At 49.8% G+C, this 21,747-nt stretch overlaps 1 protein-coding gene and 1 long non-coding RNA gene across 2 annotated transcripts; one reads left to right on the forward strand and one right to left on the reverse strand.

The window, feature by feature from the left end:
• Window positions 1-276: 276 nt before the first annotated feature.
• On the forward strand, window positions 277-19,382 carry SEMA4A (semaphorin 4A). Its single transcript, XM_087828233.1, has 15 exons — window positions 277-538; window positions 1,294-1,461; window positions 3,196-3,356; window positions 5,166-5,228; window positions 5,484-5,582; window positions 5,809-5,914; window positions 6,699-6,815; window positions 7,189-7,313; window positions 7,473-7,645; window positions 8,532-8,685; window positions 14,855-15,035; window positions 16,693-16,811; window positions 16,905-17,062; window positions 17,353-17,453; window positions 18,085-19,382. The coding sequence occupies exons 1-15, from the start codon at window positions 481-483 to the stop codon at window positions 18,675-18,677; spliced, it is 2,376 nt and encodes a 791-aa protein (XP_087684359.1). The 5' UTR covers window positions 277-480; the 3' UTR covers window positions 18,678-19,382.
• LOC148090895 (uncharacterized) lies at window positions 2,630-21,025 on the reverse strand. Its single transcript, XR_015716134.1, has 3 exons — window positions 20,630-21,025; window positions 20,248-20,352; window positions 2,630-2,688 (listed from the first exon to the last, which is right to left on the reverse strand). It is a non-coding gene; the product is annotated as an uncharacterized LOC148090895 (long non-coding RNA).
• Between the last annotated feature and the right edge of the window lie 722 nt (window positions 21,026-21,747).

Genomic DNA, 21,747 nt, shown 5'->3' on the forward strand with positions numbered 1-21,747 from the left:
GTTCAGACCACCGCAGGGACTTCCCAGTAGGTGGGCGGGGAGAGACCCCGTCTTGTGGGTAGGTGAAAAAAGGAATATGAAAGACCGAGTCATGTCTCCTACCTCGGAAATCTTGAGCAAGAGGAGAAACCACTGCTAGATTGTTTAGACTAGATGTGATGTGACAGAGGGACAAGAGGATGGCTGAAATGATCTAGAAACGTTCTGGTCTTTTAAACTTTCTGGATAGACGGAGGCGAGAGGAGGGGGAAAGAGAGAGGTGTGTCTCCTTTTATTTCCCTCCCAATCCACCAACTTCCGCCCAAGCCTGGGATCTGTCACAACTCGAGAGGTAGAAATTCTGGTTTCCCTTGCCCAGAGCAGCCAGTGCTGGCTTTGGCGTGATGTATACCTGGAGGGTCTCAGTCCCGGCCCAGCCGGGCTGAGCCTCTGCCCCCTGCCTCTCGGGCCTGGAACCCCCGCTTGCCGTCTTTCTTTTGGATGGCACCTCCACCCGAGAGTCCAGACACCTGGGGTCTACACTGTGGCTGGCTCAAGGGTAGGTGCGATGAGGTGGGTGGCTAGGGGTTGGCGGTCCTGAGGAGGAGTTTGCGCGGAGACCCGGGGAGACAGCGGCACAGTCTCCGGAGGGGGTGGGCGGCTGCAGAGGCAGGAGACAGGCAGCCACTTCCTGCCTTGGGCCTCTACCCTGGAAATGCTGTGAGCCAGCCCGCTGGGCTGTATGTGCTCTCATTGCCACCCTGCAAGGGGAGGCCCAGGGAGCTGGGGCTGGGGCAGGTCAGAGCAGCTGATTCAGACTTAGTCTCTCCACTTGGGTCATCAGAGGGCAGGGGTAAGTCTCAGAGACGGGGCATCAACAGACCTGAAAGAGCCAAGGAGGAAGGTCTGAGGAATTTTTATTGAGCATAGGAATCTGTTCCCCAAATGTCCCCTGCCTGGAGCAAGGCAATGGCTTGGGCTCTGGGCTATGGGAGGGAGGAAGGCAAAGAGTAGATAGCAAGAAGGACTTCCCTGAGAGTAAGGTGAGAAAACCCAGAGGGAGGCTATTGGTGAAAAGAGATCAGAAGGGCAGGATGGGGAACAACTGGACTCCTATCCAGAGGGCAGAGTGAGGCAGCAGGCAGAGGCCTGTGAGGGTGATGGAAGTGAGACTCCCTGAGGGCCCTCTGGAACTGTCCCCTCCCCTAACCCCCCCACACACACTTCTGCTGCCTGGGGCTCTCTGATTGGCCCCCTGGGGGGGATGTGGTGAGGACTGCTAACCCAGAGAGTACCCTGTGCCTGTTTCCCCAGAGCCATCTGGTGACGCCCTGTGGCTGAGCATGGCCCTACCAGCCCTGGGCCTGGACCCATGGAGCCTCCTGGGCCTTTTCCTCTTCCAGCTGCTCCTGCTGCTGCTGCCCACAACGACTACGGGGAGCAGTGGGCAGGATCCCGTGCCCAGGGTCAAATACTATGCAGGTAAGTGTTTGACGGCCAGGGACCAGGGAGTGTGGGGATAGCCCAGAGAACTGGAGGGGCCTGGAGGAAGGAGAGGGGAGTGGAGGGAGGGGGAGAAAAACAGACACAGAGAGACAGAGAGAGATATGCCAGGGAGAGACAGAGGGCCTCAGAGAGAAATTGAGAGCCGAACTAGAAATTCAGATTGAGACAGAAGTGAGATGAAACCATCTCTCACTTCTGTCTGTGGGGTGAAGACTGAGGAAAGAGAATGGTCAGGTGGCTGGGGAATCACTCCTTCGGGTTCTGTAAAACTGGTTATTTTTCTTTCCCTCCTTAAATATCCCCATCCTCAAGCTGGGCACCTCAAACCCAAAACTGCTTTCACATCCCCAGTTACCCCCAAAGCCAAGGCCCATCCTGGTGACTCAGGATACTTCAGGCCCATGCCAACCACACAGACCAGGCTGGACTATGGCGTGTCTAGTACCATGGACACCAGGGATACGAGCATTTAGGGTGGCCCAGCTGGAGTACAGGCCCTGGAACTCTGGAGGCACAGCTTGGCTGCTTTCTTACTGAGGCTGTGGGGCTGCTGGCACTCTCACCTCCAGGGAGAAGATTCAGGGAAGGACATGGGTCCTGTAGGAATAGTAGGGGTAGGGGATTCTGGGCACTTAGCGTCTTTGTGGGGCGAGGTAGTAAAGAAAATGCATGTTGCTCATTAATGGAAGGGCCTCCTCTGTGTTGGGTGCTGGGATTAACAGCATAAACAAGACTCAGCCCCTGCCCTCAAGGTGCTCTATTCCCAAGGGGAAGCAAATGAGCAGCCAGCCACGCTACAGGGCGATCAGTTCTGTAACGGAGGGGGAGGGGTTTGTCTGGTTCTGATGGAGGCCAGCCCTTCCAGCACCTTGCCACGCACTATTCCCCAACTCCTCCTATTGGTCCTGTCTGAGACTCTGAGCCTTTAAAGGTAGCAATTAGCTAGTCAGTCCTCTAACTAATGCAAAAGTGCAAATGTGCCCATGAGAGAGGACTTGAGGAGCTCCTTCCCCTTGCTGATGGCCAGTGGGACAGGAACACACATACACCATCACTACATCAAGGTGATAGAGAAGACCTAGATGAGCCACCTCGGCTCACCTCCCCTGTCCAGGTGACATTCAGGCATGCCCATGGGACCTTTGAAGAAAGATGTTTTCTTTCTGTTCAGCCTATGGCAGTCATTCTAGTGGTGGAAATTTCCTGCAGTAGACGAGAAGGAAATGGGGTTGGTGAGTGGGACCCAACAACCCATAGCTACTCTGACACACAGTCCTGTCTGTGTCTAGCTTCCTGCCTGTGGCTGCCAATACCTTCCTGTCTGTTCATCTGCCTTCTGCTCTCCCTGCCAGTGAGGGCAATGTGTCCTCTCCCACCGCAGCCCCCAGGGCCTGGAAGAGCAATCCTTGTGCCTCACTTTATTTCCTGTCCCTTTGTCTGTCTCTTGGTGTGGGCCACTCTCTCCTAGTCCAAGGCTGTCATTACCCAGCCTTTGGCTTCCTCTCCTCTCTGTTGTGGACTCAACACACAAAGTTCCTACGGCTGCCAGCAGGGTGGGGTGAAGGGGGGGAGCTGCTGATGAAGAATGGGTCCAGCTGCCAAGGCCTGGGGAGCATGCTCTGCCAACCCCCCCCCACTTTTATCTCAGCGATCAGCTGCGTGTCCACCAGCTCCTCATCACTCATCACCCTTCTCACCACCTCCTAACAGGGGACGGACGCAGGGTTCTTAGCCTCTTCCACCAGAAGAACCTCCGGGATTTTGACACTCTGCTCTTGAGTGGTGATGGAGACACTCTCTATGTGGGAGCCCGGGAGGCCATTCTGGCCTTGAATATCCAAGATCCTGGTGTGCCAAAGCTAAAGAACATGGTGAGGAGGCCAGGGATAAAGGGTGTGGGCCAGGGGTGAGGAGGGGGCCAGCAGCTGCCCTGTGCCTGCCAGGTCTATGGGTGATAATCACCCAATTTCTTCTATCTATACAGTTGACCTTTGAACAAGATGGGTTTGAACTATGCAGGCCCACTTATATGCAGATATTTTTCAATAAATGTACAATTGGCCCTCTGTATCCTCGGATTTCCCATCGGTGAATTCAACCAGCGTTTTTTTTTTTGTTTTTTGTTTTTTAATATATCTTTATTGATTTCAGAGAGAGGAAGGGAGAGGGAGAGAGACAGAAACATCAATGATGAGAGAGTCATTAATCAGCTGTCTCCTGCACGCCCCCGACTGGGGATTGAGCCCACAACCCGGGCATGTGCCCTGACCGGGAATCAAACCACGATCTCCTGGATCCTAGGTCGATGCTCAATAGCTGAGCCATGCCCAGCCAGGCTCAACCAGCATTTTTGATCTGTGGTTGGGAATCCATGGATGTGGAGAGTGCACTGTATGCATTGTTCTACCCCATTTTATATAAGGAACTTGAGCATCCATGAGGGTCCTGGAACCAACCCCCCATGGATACCAAGAGACTACTGTAGTTAAGTTTTGGGGAGTCAAAACTTACATGAAGACTTTCTACTGTGTAAGGGGTTGGTGCTCCTAACCCCGTGTTGTTCAAGGGTCAACTGTACTCAGTAATAATCAGCAACTCTTGTTACGTATATCTGGTCTGTACCACAGACAAGAAATACTATAGTGGCCTCACTACTTATTGGTATCGTAATTACTGGTTGAATAATATTAATTGCTAAAATGGCTGAGATGGAAATCATTGACACACGAGAGAAACACTGACTCAGACTATATCAATAACGTGTTATTCACCCATTGTTAGAAATCACTGAAGCTTCTGTGTTAAATTTTTTTTTGAGAGTATGTTTATTGAAGCTGAGAACAGTGACAATTAAGGGCTTAGGATAGAAGAAGCAACAGGAGAGCCTGGCAGGGCTGCTTTGGATCTCTGGGAAGTCAGAGAAAAGGAGGCCTTAGGGACAGGTTCAGGGGGTTAGCCTGGGACAAGCTGCTGCTGCCCACTGCTCCCCTGGTTGCAAGTCTCCTGGGGACCTTAGAGTTTAGGAGATACACACCTGAGAGGGAAGAAAGGCATGGGAGTACTCCCAGGGGGAGGGAGAGCGTGCCTCTGTGTTAAATTTTAGTCACCCTACTAATGGCAATAATGTGAGGGAGAAAAGGAGAAGGAGGGAGGAAGGGGAGGAGGGAGCTAGCAATTATGGAGCATCTCCATGGTTTGTGTTCCTTAGAGTGGTCTGTAGGTCACTGCACATATGCAGATTTAAAAATGCAGATTTTCTAAGGTGTGACCTAGGAACTGACACTTTAAACAATTTCCCTAGGAAATGTGTGGTTTCACAACTGCTGCTCTGTACATCACACATTGTCTTAGGGGCTTTGCATATGCCACCTAGTTGTGCCCTCCGGAAGCCTGTGAAATTGACCAAGATCACTCGACCAGTAAATGGCTGGGCCTAGATTCAAACTCAGGTCTGATTCCGCAGGCCGTGGTCTAGCATGGAGCTGTATCCTAATGCATAGCAGCATCTTCAGGGTAATAGTTCTGGTCACCAACCGATGTTATTATAGCCCGCCAGCAGGTCACTAACCACCATGCCTGCTGGTGATGTCACACCAGAGCCAAGGAGGGGGTGACAAGTCAAAGCTAGAAATGAATATCTCATGTCCCTTCATCTCCCCCCTCCCAACTCCCCACTTCAGATATCCTGGCCAGCCAGTGACAGAAAGAAGAGTGATTGTGTCTTTAAGAGGAAGAGCAATGAGGTAAGCAGAGATGGGATTATAGGGGCTCGGAGTAGAGAACCCTAGTGTCCCTAGATCATCATCTCGGGTGGGGCAGGCAGCAGAGGCTGCTTGTTTGCATATTATTGCCTGCATCATGGCCCATGAAGACATACACAAACTGCTTCGGCATTGCCCAGCCCTTCTCCCCACTAGGAAGTGAGGGAGCATTGGAGTTCGGGGGCCCAGGAGTTTGGGGCAAATGTCCTGGAGGCCTGAATTCTCTATCTCCTCCAGACAGAGTGTTTCAACTTTATTCGTGTCCTGGTCTCTTTCAATGCCACTCACCTCTACGCCTGCGGCACCTTCGCCTTCAGTCCTGCCTGTACCTTCATTGTGAGTTACCTGGCATCCACCTCTCAGGCCCCAAGCCTATCTCCTCACATCTACTCCCATCCTCTGTGCCTCTGGAAACCTCTGGTCTTCCAGATCAGAACCCTCATGAGCTCCCTGGCCCCACACCAATTTCCCTCTCTGTCCCTTTCCGTTCCTCCTTCACATCCCTCATTTTCCAGATGTGAGTCTCTGGCATTCCAGTCTCCCATCCTCTCCCCCTCTCTAGGAACACCAAAATTCCTACCTGAAGCCCATCTTGGAGGACAAGGTTATGGAGGGGAAAGGGCAAAGCCCCTTTGACCCTGCCCATAAGCACACAGCTGTCTTTGTAGGTGAGTGTCAGGTTCTTTGGTCCATCCCAACATCTGCTTCCCCAGGCCACTCTGTGACATATGGAATCTGACAGGCAGGGGACAGAGGGAGAGAAAGCACAAGATCAGAGGGAGAATTGGGCACCCCAACCACCAGCTCCTGCTGAAGCTGCTACAAAGGAAGTGAAGAAAGATGATTGAGGAGAGATAAGTAGAGGAAGGAAGGTCTGAGATTCAGTCAATTGTTCAACAAATAGGCACTGTGTGAACACCTCCTCTGGTGTGCCAGGCATTGTGCTAACAACTATAGGCGTTTCAGAGAAGAAATCATGGCTCTGTGCCCTGCCAGACACAAACCATTACAGACTTCCCAACCTGGCTTCTTGGAGGAGGTGGCCTTTGGCTTTTGAGTGGGACCTTGAATGATAGGTAGATGGGTGGGGAAGGTGTTCCAGGAAGAGAAGGGCAGGACACAAGGTGTGGAAGCAGAGAACACAGCCACCTTCTGGGAACAATGAGTGATCCTACTTGGCAGGTGGTTTAGCTGGGTGTGTTGGGGAGTAGCAGGAAAAAGCCTGGGAAAGTGCCAAAACACAGAAGGCCAACAGAGTTGGCCATTTCCTGTGGTCAGAAGGATCTAAGAAGGTGCTCATGGGGGAGGGGGGGGGGGCTGTGAGCTGGAGCTGGGGCTCCACAGCAAGGTGTTGAACGAATGACACTGATGTGAACGCTGGCCCCAGACAGAGGCAGGTCTGAAGGGGCAGGACACCTTCAAACTAATAATGCCTCCCCCCTCCCCCCCCAGACGGGATGCTCTATTCGGGCACCATGAACAACTTCCTAGGCAGTGAGCCCATCCTGATCCGAACGCTGGGACCCCAGCCTGTACTCAAGACGGACAATTTCCTCCGTTGGCTGCAACGTAAGAACCTGAGCCCCACTCAGCACAGGCCTGGTCCCCTTCCCCCGAGTCCCGGAGACCTGGCGATTCCCTCAGCTCCCATTTGTTGAGGGCATACGACGTTCAAGGCAGTACTGTTAGGTGCTGGGGGTACAGCAGGAAGGAGACAAAGCTCCGGGCCTCATGAAGCTTTCATCCTACATAAAGAAAGAAGCAGCAGGCCTCCCTTCCGCCCCTGTGGCTACCCTCGGTCAGCCATGGGGCCCGAGGCATCCAGTCTCCTGGCCCCCAGAGCCCAGCCCAGGGTTTTCTCCACGGGGATCCCAGGGCCTCCAGGGCTCATCCCTAAGCCTATCTGCCTCCCCTCCCTCTCCCCCCCCCGCCCCCGCCGCAGCGGACGCCTCCTTTGTGGCAGCCATCCCTTCTACTCAGGTTGTCTACTTCTTCTTCGAGGAGACAGCCAGCGAGTTTGAATTCTTTCACAAGCTCAACACGTCCCGAGTGGCCAGAGTCTGCAAGGTCCGCCTGGGCGGGAGGCGGGGCTGCCGTGGGCGAGCCAATGGGGAGGCGGCAGGGGCGGGGACTGAGGGCCCAGAGCCCAATGGGAGAGGGGAAAGGCGGGCCAGGGGGCGGAGACACGTGGGGCAAGGGGCGCCCCTTATCCGGCCGTGTCCCTAGAACGACGTGGGCGGTGAAAAGGTGCTGCAGAAGAAGTGGACCACGTTCCTGAAGGCCCCGCTGCTCTGTGCCCAGCCCGGGCAGCTGCCCTTCAACGTCATCCGCCACGCCGTCCTGCTGCCGGGCAATTTCCCCACCGATCTCCAGGTCTACGCAGTCTTCACCTCTCAGTGGTGAGCCCGGGGCGCAACGTCGGGGCTCTCCGGCGGGGGGTGGGGGTGGGGGGTAGGAACTGACGTGAGCCGAGTGCAGATCGTCACCCACCTCCCAGAAATTTGATTTATGCCCTTCATGTAGATGGGGAGAATAAAGCTCCGAGAGGTTCTTATTAGTTTATATCCTGGCTGGCTCCAAAAAATCAACTAAACTAAACTAAACTAAACTAAACTAAACTAAACTAAACTAAACTAAACTAAACTATCCAATAAGGAAATGGGAATAAAAGGAGAATAAGAGAAGCCAAGGATAGTATCAACACATTACAAATGTTTGGCATTTATACAGTCCCCGGGTGCCAGTCACATAACAGCTCTAAGCTTCCTAATGGCCAGAGCAAGGAGGGAAGCACCACCAGCCATTGCTTGGAGGCTAAGAAAGGTTAAGCGATGTGTTGTGGGCTGGTCCCACAGTGTTTTAAATATCTGCTGACAGTGTGTCCGGGACCAGAGATGTCTGGTGTAAGCAGGGCCTGGTATCTATGGCATCCAGAACTTAGAACACGATGTGTGCCACAGTCAAGTTAAAGAGAACAAGAAAGAAAGACCTGTCTCCACGGACCAGGGCTGAAGGAATAAAAATAGTCTTGTATCCAGCCTCTGGTTCATTCTCTGAGGACCAGGAAACCATGGGGCCTAAGGAGGAGGGCTTCGAAGTGGCTAGAGGCTGGGGCCAGAGCTAGGGGCCCTCCTAGCCCTTATCACCACAACTAGGGGAAGGAGAGGCGGCTAGAGGCTGGCCCAGCCCTCCACATTCCTGCCCTCCTGGGGTTTCTCACCAGCTGAGGGAGAGCTTCCCCATATAGCTGAGATCACAGACAATGCCCCCTCTGGCTGTCTCCAGGCAAATCAGCGGGACCAGGAGCTCAGCCGTCTGTGCCTTCTCTCTCAAGGACATCAACCGTGTCTTTGAGGGCAAGTACAAGGCATTGAACAAAGAGACTTCACGATGGACTACTCATGAGGTCCCTGATGATATCAGTCCTCGACCAGGCAGCGTGAGTAACAGCCCCCATACTGACCAAAGCCCCATCTCTGCCACAGAGACACACACATAATGCACTTACCAAAGTACCTATCATGACATAATAAATGTCAATTCTCCTCTCGACCACCACCAGTCCTTTCTGCTCAGATATACACCTGGTCCAGCTGCCCACATTCCACAGGTGTCCAGCCCCATCCTACACATAGAGCAGCCCCTTCTACCCCAGCTAAGTACACGCCAAATACCTGGTATCTCACTGAGGAAACAAGGGAGCATGGGCTGTGACAAGGACTGTGTTGGGCATCTTCACCTGCATTTCTTATTTAACTTTGTTTTTTAATCAGAGTTGTATATGCACACCATTTAAAGAATCATATAGGTTTACATGATTAGTTACAAAAACAGCTCTATTTCCCTTCCTAGAGCAAACCAGCTTCAATTCTTTCAATTGATTCTTTTGGTATTTATCTCCAAATCTCTAAATAATATACTTTTATTGTTACGTCTCGATGTTTCAGTTTCAGGCAGTATCTGTTGCATTCCCATTCTAGGAAGTGAGGATTTAACTGTGTTCCCATACCCAGTGGTGTGCTGAAGCTGGCTTAGAGCAACCAGCAAGGACTCTCTTTGCACATCTCTTTCCAAATTTGTGTCCAATGATATTACATTGGTAACTTGAAATCAACCATGTGGGAGTATAAACCACGGGAATCAATGAGCACTACAAATCAGGGCTCCCCCACCCCTTGCTCCAGAGCTGCCTTACCAACACACCAGCGCACCTAACTCTCATCTTCCCACACAGTTTTATAGCAATTTTGGTTAGATCAATATTTATATTAAGAGTCTTATTATTCACAGATCAGCCAAGTAGTGAGCCCTGATTACTTTCCCCTTTGCATAATTTTTTATTTTCCCTGGGGTTAGTTATTATTTTGATGTTTCTTTGCTTGCTTTATTTTCTAAGCTCTTGTCTTTAATTTAACCTCAAATTTTTTTCTTTTTTTTTTTTAAGGAAAAGAGAGTTTATTAGTGAAGCAGTGAGACAGAGTGGCTCCTCCACAGACAGAGCAGCCAGCCTCAAACTCTTACTCAATTATCTGAATCTCTTCTGAAGACAGGCAGTTAGGAGTTCTGACAGTTTCATCTTCCTGGAGCTCCGTCCTGTCTGCTGCAGTCTGGACTGGAGGGCCCCTACATTCGGGCACCGCTGCCATCCTGGAATCTCCCTTCCTCCTCATTCCAGGCATTCCCTTTGCCTCTTTCTTGTGATGATCTCATATTTCTTGCATCTCATGGCTTCTTTTTTCTCTTATTTTAGTGGGGGATAGTCTCTGTAGATTCCTGGATAGGGATGCATGGCTGTAAAATCTTTTGAGGTCTTGAATGTCTGAAAATGTCTTTATTCTACTTCCACATTTGACAGTATGGGTAGGTACATGTAAGTCGAGACTAGAATCTCCCTTAACAACTTTGAAGGCTTGCTCTATGTTCTTCTAGCTTCCAGGGCTGCTGTGGAGAAGTCCAAAGCTATTCTGATCCCTAACTCTTTGAAAGTCATCTAGTTTTTCTTCACTGGAATCTTGCAGGGTCTGTTCTTTGTCCCTGGCTGTTCTGAAACTTCACAATATTGTGCTTTGGTGAGACTCTATTTATTTACTCTTTTTTTTTTTTCTTTTCTTTTTTTCATTTATTGTGCTGGACATTCATTTTGCCCCTTCAGCCTGGAAATTTAGTTCCTTCAGTTCTAAGAAGTTTTCTTGAGCTCTTTCCTCCTATTTCATTCAACAAATATTTTTGAAGCCGCATGCCACTGTTCTAGGCACTGGGGATACAGCAGGGAATAAAAACCAGTCCCTTCCCTCATGGAGCTGATATTCTAATGGTAGCATGTTTTTTCTCTTCTTTCTGGATCTCCTGGACTGGTCTCCTAGCCTTTAAAACCCTTTCCTATTTTCCAAGGCTTTAGTTTTATTCTACTTTTTGGGAGAGTGACTCAATTTTATCTTCTGATCCTTCTACCAGATTTTTAATTTCTGCTAAAATATATAATTTCCTAGATTTTTTGAGCCTTAAGGATTTTTTTTTTTTAATAAAAAATATTCTATTATGGAGAATTTTAAACATACCCAAAGCAGACAGAATAGTGTGCTGGACTTCCCTATGCCCATCAGTCAGCTTCAGCTCATAGCGAATCAAACTTGTTTCATCTCTACTTCACCCACTTCCTCCCTTATTATTTTGAAGCAAATTCTGGACATCATGTCATTTCATCTGTAATTTCTTATGGTTGCCATAATGAATTACCACAATTTTGGTGGCTGAACACAACAGAAATTTATTCTCTCACAGTTCTGGAGGCCAGGAGTTCAAAATCAAGGTGTGAGCTGGGTTTGTTCCTTCTGGAGGATCTGAGGGAGAGTCTCTTCATGCCTCTCTCCCCGCTTCCGCTTGGCTGCCGGCAATCCTTGGTGTTCCTGGCTTGCAGGCACATCACTCCGGTCTCTGCCTCTGTCATCGCTTCGCCTTCTCCTCTTTGTGTCTCCTCCATTTCTCTTATAAGGACACTTGTCATTTGACTTAGAACCCATCATAATCCAGACTGAGCTCATCTTGAGATTTTAAATGATATCTACAAGGACCTTTTTTTGCAAGTAAAGTCAGACTCACAGGTTTTACTTATTTATTTAACAAAAAGCTTAGATATTTATTTAGGTTACCTATGGCTTTAGTTGTTATTCATACACAGAGATTTTAGGGAGAGGTCATTTTTAGCAACTGTATGAACACTTAAAGATGTAATTTTGACACCTGTTTTAGTTTCATATATTTATTTGGTCTGTGTAGGAGACAACATTTGTTCTCTTGGATAAGAAGCAGACATTTTATCAGATTTTGTAAAAATGACTGACATGCAAGAGATCACCTACATGGCACCACTTTACTAGAGCAAGATGACAGGGGAGCTGCAGGTTAGGGCTCCTCAGGGGGTTTCACGGCACTCTTGAGGGAGAGATGGAAGATTGGAGAAGGAGTGGACAAACTGGGAATCTCAGTGGACTTCTTGGAGTACTGTGGGTACACAGATGGCTGCTTCCACTCTTCCAGCTGCCATATAACTGTGAATGAAGCTGGAGGGAGGAGCAGGGGCCAGGCCCCCTGGGGCCTTTTGCCACACTGAAGACTTCCCTTCAACTTGATAACTCAGGTAGTGGGAACTCAGGCCACTGGTAGTTACAGGAGCCGATGGTGTCTCTTCTTCTTACCTAAATTTTGATGATGTGATAGAAGCAGAAGTAGAGATTGTGTGATGATAAAGAATGGAACACAATAAGACTGTAGGCATTTCCTTCACTCTGAACTCGCCTTTGGCCAGCATGGCCTCCCACAATGTATGAACGGTATCCAGGAATTCCACAGATAGGTCATCTCTGAGCATAAGCAGCGATCAGAGTGTCAGAGGAGGACCCCGAGAAGATGTGACTTCCAACTGACCTGAGAGCTGGACTTGGACAATCACATTCCCAGGTTTTAGATGGCCATATTTTAGGGGTATATTTAGGGGAGGGGCATCATTCAACCTACTACATCATCTATAAATATTTTAGTATGTACCTCCAAAAGATAGGGCTTTAAAAAGTACCCATAGTACCATTATTACACCAGAAAAATTAGTAACTTCTTAATATGCACTTCTTGTTCAAATTTCTGATAGTCTCATAGATGTCAGAAAAATATTTTATTTTATTATTTTTTTTAAGTCCTCACTTGAGGATATTTTTTCCATTGCTTTTCATAGAGAGTGGAAGGGAAAGAGAGAGAAATATTGATGGGAGAGGGACACATCGATTGGTTGCCTCCCATTCGCACACTGTCCAGGGCCAGGGATCGAGCCGGCAACCGAGGTACGTGCCCTTGGCCAGAATCAGACCCTGGACCCTTCAGTCTGTGGGCTGAAACTCTAACCACTGAGCCAAACTGGCTAGGGCAGAAAAGTATTGTAAAACAGAATTTGTTTATTTAAGTGAAAATCTAAATAAGATCTATAAATTTGGGTTGGTGGTTCTTTTAAGTCTCTTTTAATCTAGATGTTCCCTTTCTATCTTCTTTTTTTCTCTTGTAATTTATTTGTCATGTAGAATCTTCCATAGTCTGGATTTTGATGATTTTGCTTCTTGGTGTCCGAATTTCAGTATTTCCTATAAATTGGTGGTTGGATCTAGAGACTTGATCAGATTAAAGTTTGATTGGGGGGGTGGGTGGCAAGACTACTTCGTCATGGTAGTGTGTCCTTCCTTCAAGACGTATGCAATGTTTGGCTGTCCTCTTGAAGTAAGATCTCCTTTTTTGTAGCATTATGTTCTTGTTTCATGAGTATACTATCTTCACTTATTTCTCAAGATAGTAATGATACTTTGGTGTGAAGTTTTCTTTTCTCTGAATCATTTCTGTTTCCTCTTAGGTTTTTGTTTGTTCATTTTTTCCATTTGTTTGCTTTGGTCTCTTTCATGATCATGGTTTCACTCACATGTCTGGTAATCCTTGGCTATCTACTTATATTTAAGAGCGGGGGACCATGAAGCTGTTTGGAAACTCTGTGCCCATGGGTATGACTTGGCAACTTGAGCGCCATCGTAGCTCCTCTGAGGATGGTCTAGCTGGGCTATTTTGTTGGGGACCTTCAATGCTAGTATCTTTAAGTCTTTCCTCTGGGACCTCTAGTCAGTGTTCCCTGAGCAGGCTCTTCTGGTCTTCTGCTTTGAGGAAGATGGTCTGGTTCCTGGTGTCAGGGAGCCTTGGGGAAGATGGTTGGTGTGGGGAAGGGTATCAGCCTGTATTGTGCCTATTTACTCCCCTGCTTTCATGGTGGTGTCCCTCTTCAACTGTGCCTGCTGTCCTCCATCCAGAGACCCTCTGCCTTACCCTCTCCAGAGAACAAACCTCCAGTCTTGGACCAGGGCATGGAAGGGACAGTCACTCAGGAGCATGGAGCTGGGAGGAGACCTGCCTGCTTTTTAAACAGATTTTTCAAACAATTCTCTTTATTCAGCCCCCTTTTTCCCCACTTCCAGAGGTGATGAAGGCCACTAATTCATGAACTTTAGAAATTGTCTTATAAATCAAATAGTTTTGGTCTATCCCAAGGCCATCTTAAGAAGACTTTTTTCCCCCTGCTAAGTCTTTTACTATTTGCTCACTTGTTTTCCAGCTTCCAAAATGTGAGGCTTTTGTTTCCTCTCCTGTTCTCCCCATCCCTGTAGGTTCTCCTTTTAAAAAAATTCCTTTGGGAGGAAGCAAGAGTAGGTGTATATGCTCATTCTGGCATCAAAATGTGATATAGATGCTATTACCTCACTTTACAGATAAGGAGATTGAAGCTCATAGAGGTGGAGTAACTTGTCTGAGGACACAGCTTGTAGGTGACAGAACTGGGTTTGGCCCTAAGACAGTGCTCTTGGGTATGAAGGACAAGGGTCCTGACTAAAGATCGTACGTAACACAGGTGTCCCCAAAGCCCTAGCATACTGGTGTTGGCAGAGCCTTTAGAGAACAACCAGTTCAACCCCTCATTTTATGGGTGAGAAAAGGCAGCCCAGAAAGGAGAAGAGACTCTCCTAGAGTCATATAGCAGGTTCATGCAAAACCTCGACGAGAAACACTCCCTGCCACACCACTTTTTTATGTGACATCTTTCATTTAATCACTGACTCAGCAAACATTTATTGGGCAACAACTGTGTGCCATGTCCTGTGCTAAGCCTTGGGCTATAGACGTGAGTAAAACAGAGTCCTTGCCTGCTAAGGGCTCTCGCCCTGCTTCCTGCCAGCTGCCAGACATCCCTGATGAAGGCGAGGAAGGGGAGGAGAGTCATAATGGCTAACATTTATTGAGTCCTTAATTCATGCCAATCACTGTTCTAATTACTTTTAATGTATTTTACTGTTCATCCTCACAGCAAGCCTATTTTGGTAATGCACCCATTTTACCATTAAGGAGCCTCAGGCGTGCAGAGGCTAGAACTCAGAGCCAGGCAGCTCGGGACTCGAACTTTCAGAGATAAGGGCAGCCACGAAGGAAGGAGGCAAAGATTAGCAGAGGGGGAAGAAAGGAGGGAAGAGGCAGTGAGTGAGCTTACAGGAAGGAGAAAGCTAACCTGATCTGCCTTCTTCCCTCTGCAGTGCTCGGTGAGCCCCTCCTCTGATAAGGCCTTGACCTTCATGAAGGACCATTTCCTGATGGATGAACAGGTGGTGGGAACGCCCCTGCTGGTGAAGTCTGGTGTGGAGTACACACAACTTGCAGTGGAGACAGCCCAGGGCCTTGATGGGCACAGCTATCTGGTCATGTACCTGGGAACCAGTGAGTAAAAGGCTTCAGGGCATCCCTCAGGGGACTAGAGCAGAAGAGGGAAATCTCTGAGTCATTCACTCATGCGTTTATTCAACAAATGTTTTCTGAGCACCTGCTATGTGCCTGGCACCCTGTTAGGCTCTGAAAATACAGCTGGGAAACAAAACAGCCCAGTCCCTACCTTTTCTGAGCTTTCAGCCTGGTTGGGGAGACACACACAGGCGTAGCAAGAGCTGTTTATCTTCTGGGGGAGGCCATGTTCAAGAGGTGAGAGTGAGTGGGTAGAGGGGAGCTGGACACAGCAAATGCAGAGTTCATTCTTCAGGAGGCTTGGCTGTGAAGGGGAAGAGAGGAAGGGGGTGACTGGAGGAGGGTGTGGGGTCTTTTTAAATGTGGAAAGATTGTCAAGATCCAATAGAGAGAGAGATGGTGAGAGATGGGCAGGCAAGGAGACAATTGGCAGATGAAGTTGCAGAGGGAGCAGGAAGCCAGAGTCCAGGACATGGGTGGAGAAACTGGCTGTAAACAGAGGAGGGCCAGCCGCTCTGCCGGGGTGGGAGTCAGGGGGGCATATATAGCCTGGGGGGGGGGGCAGAAGCTTTTTTTCTTTTTTTAATTCTCACCCAAGGATATGTTTTTATTTATTTTAGAGAGAGGAAGTTTCTGGAAAGGAGGAGAGAGAGAAACATCAGTCAGTTGCCTCCCGTATGCACCCCAGCTGGGGATTAAACTCGCAACCTGGGCATGTGCCCTGACCAGGAATCAAACCCACGACCTTCTGGTGTATGGGACAATGCGCCAACCAACTGAGCCACAGCGGCCAGGACAGCAGAGAGAGCTCTTTCATGAAGGCTTTTGCATTCTCTATAAGTAGGAGGACACAGGTCCTGAGCTGGGAATGAGGGGTGGAAAAGGTGGGAGGCTTGAGGAGAGAGGGGTGGATGCAGATAGTCATTGTGGAAAGAAGGAGAGAGAGTCACGGGAATGTGGAAGGTTGCCAGGCATATATATTGAGGCCTGGTGAGGTGGATGACCTTGAGTTTTAGTGGAAGAAACCTACCAGATTCATTCATTCTTTCAGGACCTGTTACTAGGCACCCTATCAGCCGTGCATTTATGGGGTACACAGAGAACAAAACAAACAGCTCGTCCTTGTGGAGTGCAGGGAGACAGACCATAAACATACCAAGTCAATGACGTCGGATGTTATGACATTAGAAAATTAGTCTAATACGAGGGGGATCAGTAATGCCAGTCAGAGTGGTTGCAATTTTTAAAAGGGTGGTCAGGATAGAACTCACTGAAGTGCCTTTGAGTAGAAACACTTAATGGAGGTGAGGGAGGCTGGTGATGTGATTTTCCACAGAAGCACTCAGCTGTCCACTGCCCCACGTCCATGGAGAATGTGGGCAATTGTGTTCCTTCAAGGATGGAGTTTAATCAGGTGGTTGCAAAGGAAGGACAGGCTCAGGGATTTCAAGCTGTTTACAAGAGCACTCCATCTGCACGGCACAGAGGGAAACGCTCTGACAGATTTGTGTCCAGTGCATGTGATACTTCAGAGAGAACTTTCTTACAGCTGGGAGGCCATCTGGAGTCGGGGAGGGAGAAGAGAGGGGTCTGTGGAGGAGGCCAGGCAATTTCAACTCTCTCTGTCTCTCCACAGCCACAGGGTCCCTGCATAAGGCTGTGGTGAGTAGGGACAGCAGAGCTTATCTGGTAGAGGAGATCCAGCTGTTTCCTGATCTTGAACCTGTTCGAAACCTGCTGCTGGCCCCGACCCAGGTGAGAAGGGACCTTCCCATGGGGCAGGCCTAGGGTGCTGGGTCCTTGCTAGGCGTGGCAGGAGCGCCCTGACACTGTCCATCTCTCTTCCAGGGTGCATTGTTTGCAGGCTTCTCAGGAGGTGTCGTTAGGGTTCCCCGAGCCAACTGTAGTGTCTATGAGAGCTGTGTGGACTGTGTCCTTGCCCGGGACCCACACTGTGCCTGGGACCCTGAGTCCGGAATCTGCCGCCTCCTGCCCGCCTCCATCCCGTGAGTGCCAGTCCTGGATGGTGCCAGGACCCTTTCTACCCAGCTTGTGCCCCTGTTCTTCCTCTCTTTAGGGGCTGCGGACACATTCCTTCCAAGAGCCCCCTCCCGTGGTGGGCTCCTCCAGGATGGGGTTGCACCCAGCAGTTTAGAAGCTGCTCCAGCATCCTGGGTCTCTCTTCCATTCTGTTCTATCTTGTGTCCCCCCACCACAACCTTCTTTCCCACTGCTTCCTCCCTGCTCTTTTCACTTTTGTATGAAGGGATGATTTTTTATTTCCTTCCCTTCTCAGGAAATCCTGGAGGCAGGACATGGAGAAAGGGAACCCAGAGTGGGCGTGTGTCAATGGTCCCAGGGGCAGGAGCTTCCAGCCAAAGAGCCGCCCCCAAATCAGTGAGTGTGGGACCAGAAAGGGGCAAAGGCTCGGGAGGATTTCTCGGCAGGGGTGGGCATTCTTGCCTCAGTTTCTTCCTCCAGCATCTACCTGGCTTGAGACCTGAACACCCAGACTTGGGATGGATTTGGATCCTGGCTATAGGAAGAGGGGATAGGAGTTCTAAGGTGGGATTCAGGATTGAGGTTAATGTTGGTTTTGGTGTCAGGGTTGAAGTGAGATGGACTGGAAGTTAGTTTGGGGTCCAGACTGGAGATAGGGAAGGGGTCAGAGTTGCATTAGGGAGTTGAAATGGAAATTGGAGGTGTTCCTTGGTAGTCCAAATGTAGGGTAGAGACACTCTCCTTTCTTTTTTAAAAAAATATCTTTATTGATTCAGAGAGAGGAAGGGAGAGGGAGAAAGAGAGCTGAAACATCAATGATGAAAGAGTCCTCATTGATCAGCTGCCTCCTGCACGCCCCTAGCTGAGGATCAAGCCTGCAACCAAGGCATGTCCTGACCGGGAGTCGAACCGAGATCTCCTGGATCCTAGGTCGATGCTCAGCTGCTGAGCCACACCAGCTGGGCTCTCCTGTCTTTCTTCTCCTCCACATCCCTTAACGATTTTGCCCCTTTTTCTTCACCTACAGTTAAAGAAGTCCTGGCCATTCCCAACTCCATCCTGGAGCTCCCCTGCCCCCGCCTCTCAGCCCTGGCCTCCTACCACTGGAGTCATGGGACAGCAACAGTCCTGGGAGCCTCTTCCATGGTCTTCAATGGCTCCCTCTTGCTGCTGCTGCAGGATGGAGTGGGGGGCCTCTATCAGTGCTGGGCCACTGAGAATGGCTTCTCATACCCTGTGGTCTCCTACTGGGTGGACAGCCAGGGCCAGCCCCGAGCCCTGGACCCGGAACTGGCAGGCATCCCCCGGGAGCGCGTGGAGGACTCGCTGACCATGTTTGGTGGCGGGGCCGCCCTGGCTGCGCAGCGGTCCTACTGGCCCCACTTCCTCACCATCACTGTACTGCTCGCCCTAGTGCTTTCCGGAGCCCTCATTCTCCTCCTCCTCTCCCGGCTGGGGGCACTCCGAGCCCGGGGCAAGGTCCAGGGTTGTGGGGCCCTGCCCCCCGGGGAGAAGGCCCCATTGAGCAGGGAGCAGCACCTCCAACTTCCCAAGGAATGCAGGACCTCTGCCAGTGATGTGGACGCTGACAGCAACCACCTGGGCACCGAGGTGGCTTAAACTCTGGGCACAGACTGAGGCTGTGGCAGAGCATGGCACTGGGCTATGCTGACCTGGGAGCCTGGAGCAGTGCAGACTAGGGTGGGAGTAGCACAAAAGATCACCTTCCTCCCACAAGAGTAGCTTCTCTGCCACTCTGTGGCACCAGCAGCACTCAGAGGGCCTGGGCACAGTGGCTGGCTCCCCTGTGGGATTCCCTTCTACTAAGCACATGGGCTACCCCAGACCCGGTCCGAGGCTGTGATGGAAGACCCAGAAAGGACCCTCCAGAAGCATACTGCTCCAGGAGACTCTAAAACATCCTGACTGTTTCAGGACCCTTTGGTAATAACACCAAACATCTAAACAACCACAAGATGGCACGTCACTCCTGGGGACTCCACTCTAATAGCAGCTGTCACCTTGGACACCAGTACTCCCCTCTCCCAGGGATCTTTAGGGTTCTGCACGGAGCTACCCCCTCCTACTCCCCTTTATCAACTGTGCACTGACTCCCAGGAAGTCTTGAAGGCAACTACCTTCTTGCTTCAGTTGGGAGAGTTTGTGATCTCTTCTAGCCTGGCTAGAATGGCAGGGGTAATCTGAGCCTGGTTCATGCCTTTACCCTGGCTGATCCTTTGACCTCTGTCCTTTCCCTTTCCTTTGCTTTGGGATCCAAAAAAACTGCTTGTCACAGTTTATTTTTTATTAAAAAGACAAAGCTTATGGCTCGTGGTGTTTTTGTCAGAGCAGAGCTCTCCAACAGAGGACTGCAAGATGTAAAGGGAGCAGGAACTGAGGGCACCAGTGGGAGAGGGCCAGGTTTGTGGGGTGATGGCTCCCTAGAACTCTTCTGCCCTGCTAGCTCCCCCCAGAACCAGCCCCACAGCCCTTTCCTTCACTCCTGCCATTGCTAGAGTATCTCAAACTTTGCCTTTCAGGCCAACACTCTGTTGACCAGCTTCAGCTTGTGTCTGCTGGCTGGGCAACACCTGCTCCATCACTGGGTGATGATTTGGCAAGTGTCACTGCTGCAGCCCTGCCGTTGCTGCCCCTCACTCTCCCACATTTCTTGTGACTCCAACTCAGCCCCTCTTTCCCACTGCAGCAGTTGGTTTCAGTTCTTAGTGGATTAAACTTATAGAAACACCACACAGCCTCCCCCATCTTGGCTACATCCTTCTCAATATCTGACAAACTGCTATCTCCACACCCCACACCACCTTCCCCCTCACCCTCCTTTCACAAAGGCACATGTCCCTCTTCCAACTAAGGCTAACCAAGGCCTGTGCCCCCTTCTCTCTGAAGAGACCTGCAGCATGGCCTCCTCACTTTACCTCTCCTTCAGCTTAATCTCCCCTCTCCCACACACCATAGGAAAAAACGAAACAATAACCATCCCCAACTCCAACCTTTGAATCTATGCCCTCCACCGCTACTGGCTCTCTCTTTCCTGTTACCACCAAACACCAAAGAGGGTCCATGCTGGCTGCCTCCACGACTCCACCCCCAATGTCACCCTCTCTTTAATCCCTTTTGGTCTGTCCCCCCCCCCCCAATGACTCGCCACAATTACCCATTAGCAACTGACCTTGACTTTATGTAGTCTTCACACCTTGGCCACCCTAATGTTCTCACAACTTTCTTCTATGGTTTCTTCTTTTTTGGTGTGTTCTTTGTTGTTTGTTTTAATTTTCTAATTGTGATAAAAAGCACATACTATAAAATGTATTCTCAACAATTTTTAAATGTACAGTTCAGTAGTGTTAACTATATTCACATTGTTGCATAATCGGTCTCTAGAACTTTTCATCTTATAGAACTGAAAGTCTATATCCATTGAACAACTCCCCATTACCCTTCCTCCAGGCCTCTGACAACTAACATTCTACTCTATGAATCTGACCACTTTAGGCACTTCACATAAGTGGGATCATACAGTATTTGTCTTGGGTCTGGCTTATTTCACTCACCATAATATCCTCAAGTTTTATGCACATTGTAGCATGTGACAGGATTTCATTCTCTTTTGGAGACTGAATAATAGTCCATTGTATGTATATACTGCGTCTTTTTTAATCCATTCGCCTGCTGACGGACATGTGGGCTGTTTCATGTCTTTGCTGTTGTGAATATGCCTTAGTGAAGATGGGTGTGCCAATCTCTCTTCCAGACCGTTTGCTGTGGCTCCCTTATTGGAGTTATTCGGCTTCTCTAGTTCTTTCTTCTTCCCCGCGAGCACCTTTGCACCCTTCCATTACCCAACACACTTTTACTCTGAGGCCTTTCACTTTCTAAGCACCCTTTCCAGACTTCTCCCGTGGCTCCCTGATGACCTGGAGGGAGGCCAAGGGCAGTGGGACAGTGTGGGGTGATGAAAAGGTCACTGGGATGGTATTGGGCTCCTGGGGCCTCCATCTGCTCTTAATAGACTCAGCCAGCCTTTCCAGTCTGTACCTCAATTTCTTCACTTCTTGGAAGGAAGGAATGCAGGAAGCTTTCTTTTTCTTTTCTTTTTTAAAAAAATGTGTCTTTATTGATTTCCGAGAGAGAAAGGGGGAGGGGGAGAAAGAGAGAGAAACATCAATGATGAGTCATTGATTGGCTGCCTGCAGCACACCTCCTACTGGGGATGAGCCTGCAACCCCCGCATGTGCCCTGACGGGGAATTGAACCTCGATCTCCTGGATCATAGGCTGATGCTCAGGGGGCTCTTTTTCTTTTTTTTTTTTTAATCTTCACCCAAGGATATTTTTTCCATTGCTTTTCAGAGAGTGGAAGAGCTGGAGAGAGACAGTTTGGTCTCTACTGTTTTGGCTCCATAGATGAGAAAAGCTACACAAAAATTACAGATTAGATTTTAATTTAAGGATTCTAATAGATCCCCAACACTAGGTGACACATTTAGCCCTGGATCTGCAGGGAGCGCCGGGTGACTCGATCTTCGCGAGCTGGAAAGGGCACGCAGGCGCCGTGGAGCTGAGGGCGCGAGAAGCCGGAGAGGCGTGGCTTCTGCCCGAATTCAAGAAGGTCGCCAGGACCGACCCCCCTCGCCCCGGACTCAGAACACCATTGGTGGACTTGCCCACCG

Source organism: Miniopterus natalensis, chromosome 19, assembly GCF_054644295.1.
Source record: "Miniopterus natalensis isolate mMinNat1 chromosome 19, mMinNat1.hap1, whole genome shotgun sequence".
NCBI classification, from domain to species: Eukaryota; Metazoa; Chordata; class Mammalia; order Chiroptera; family Miniopteridae; genus Miniopterus; species Miniopterus natalensis.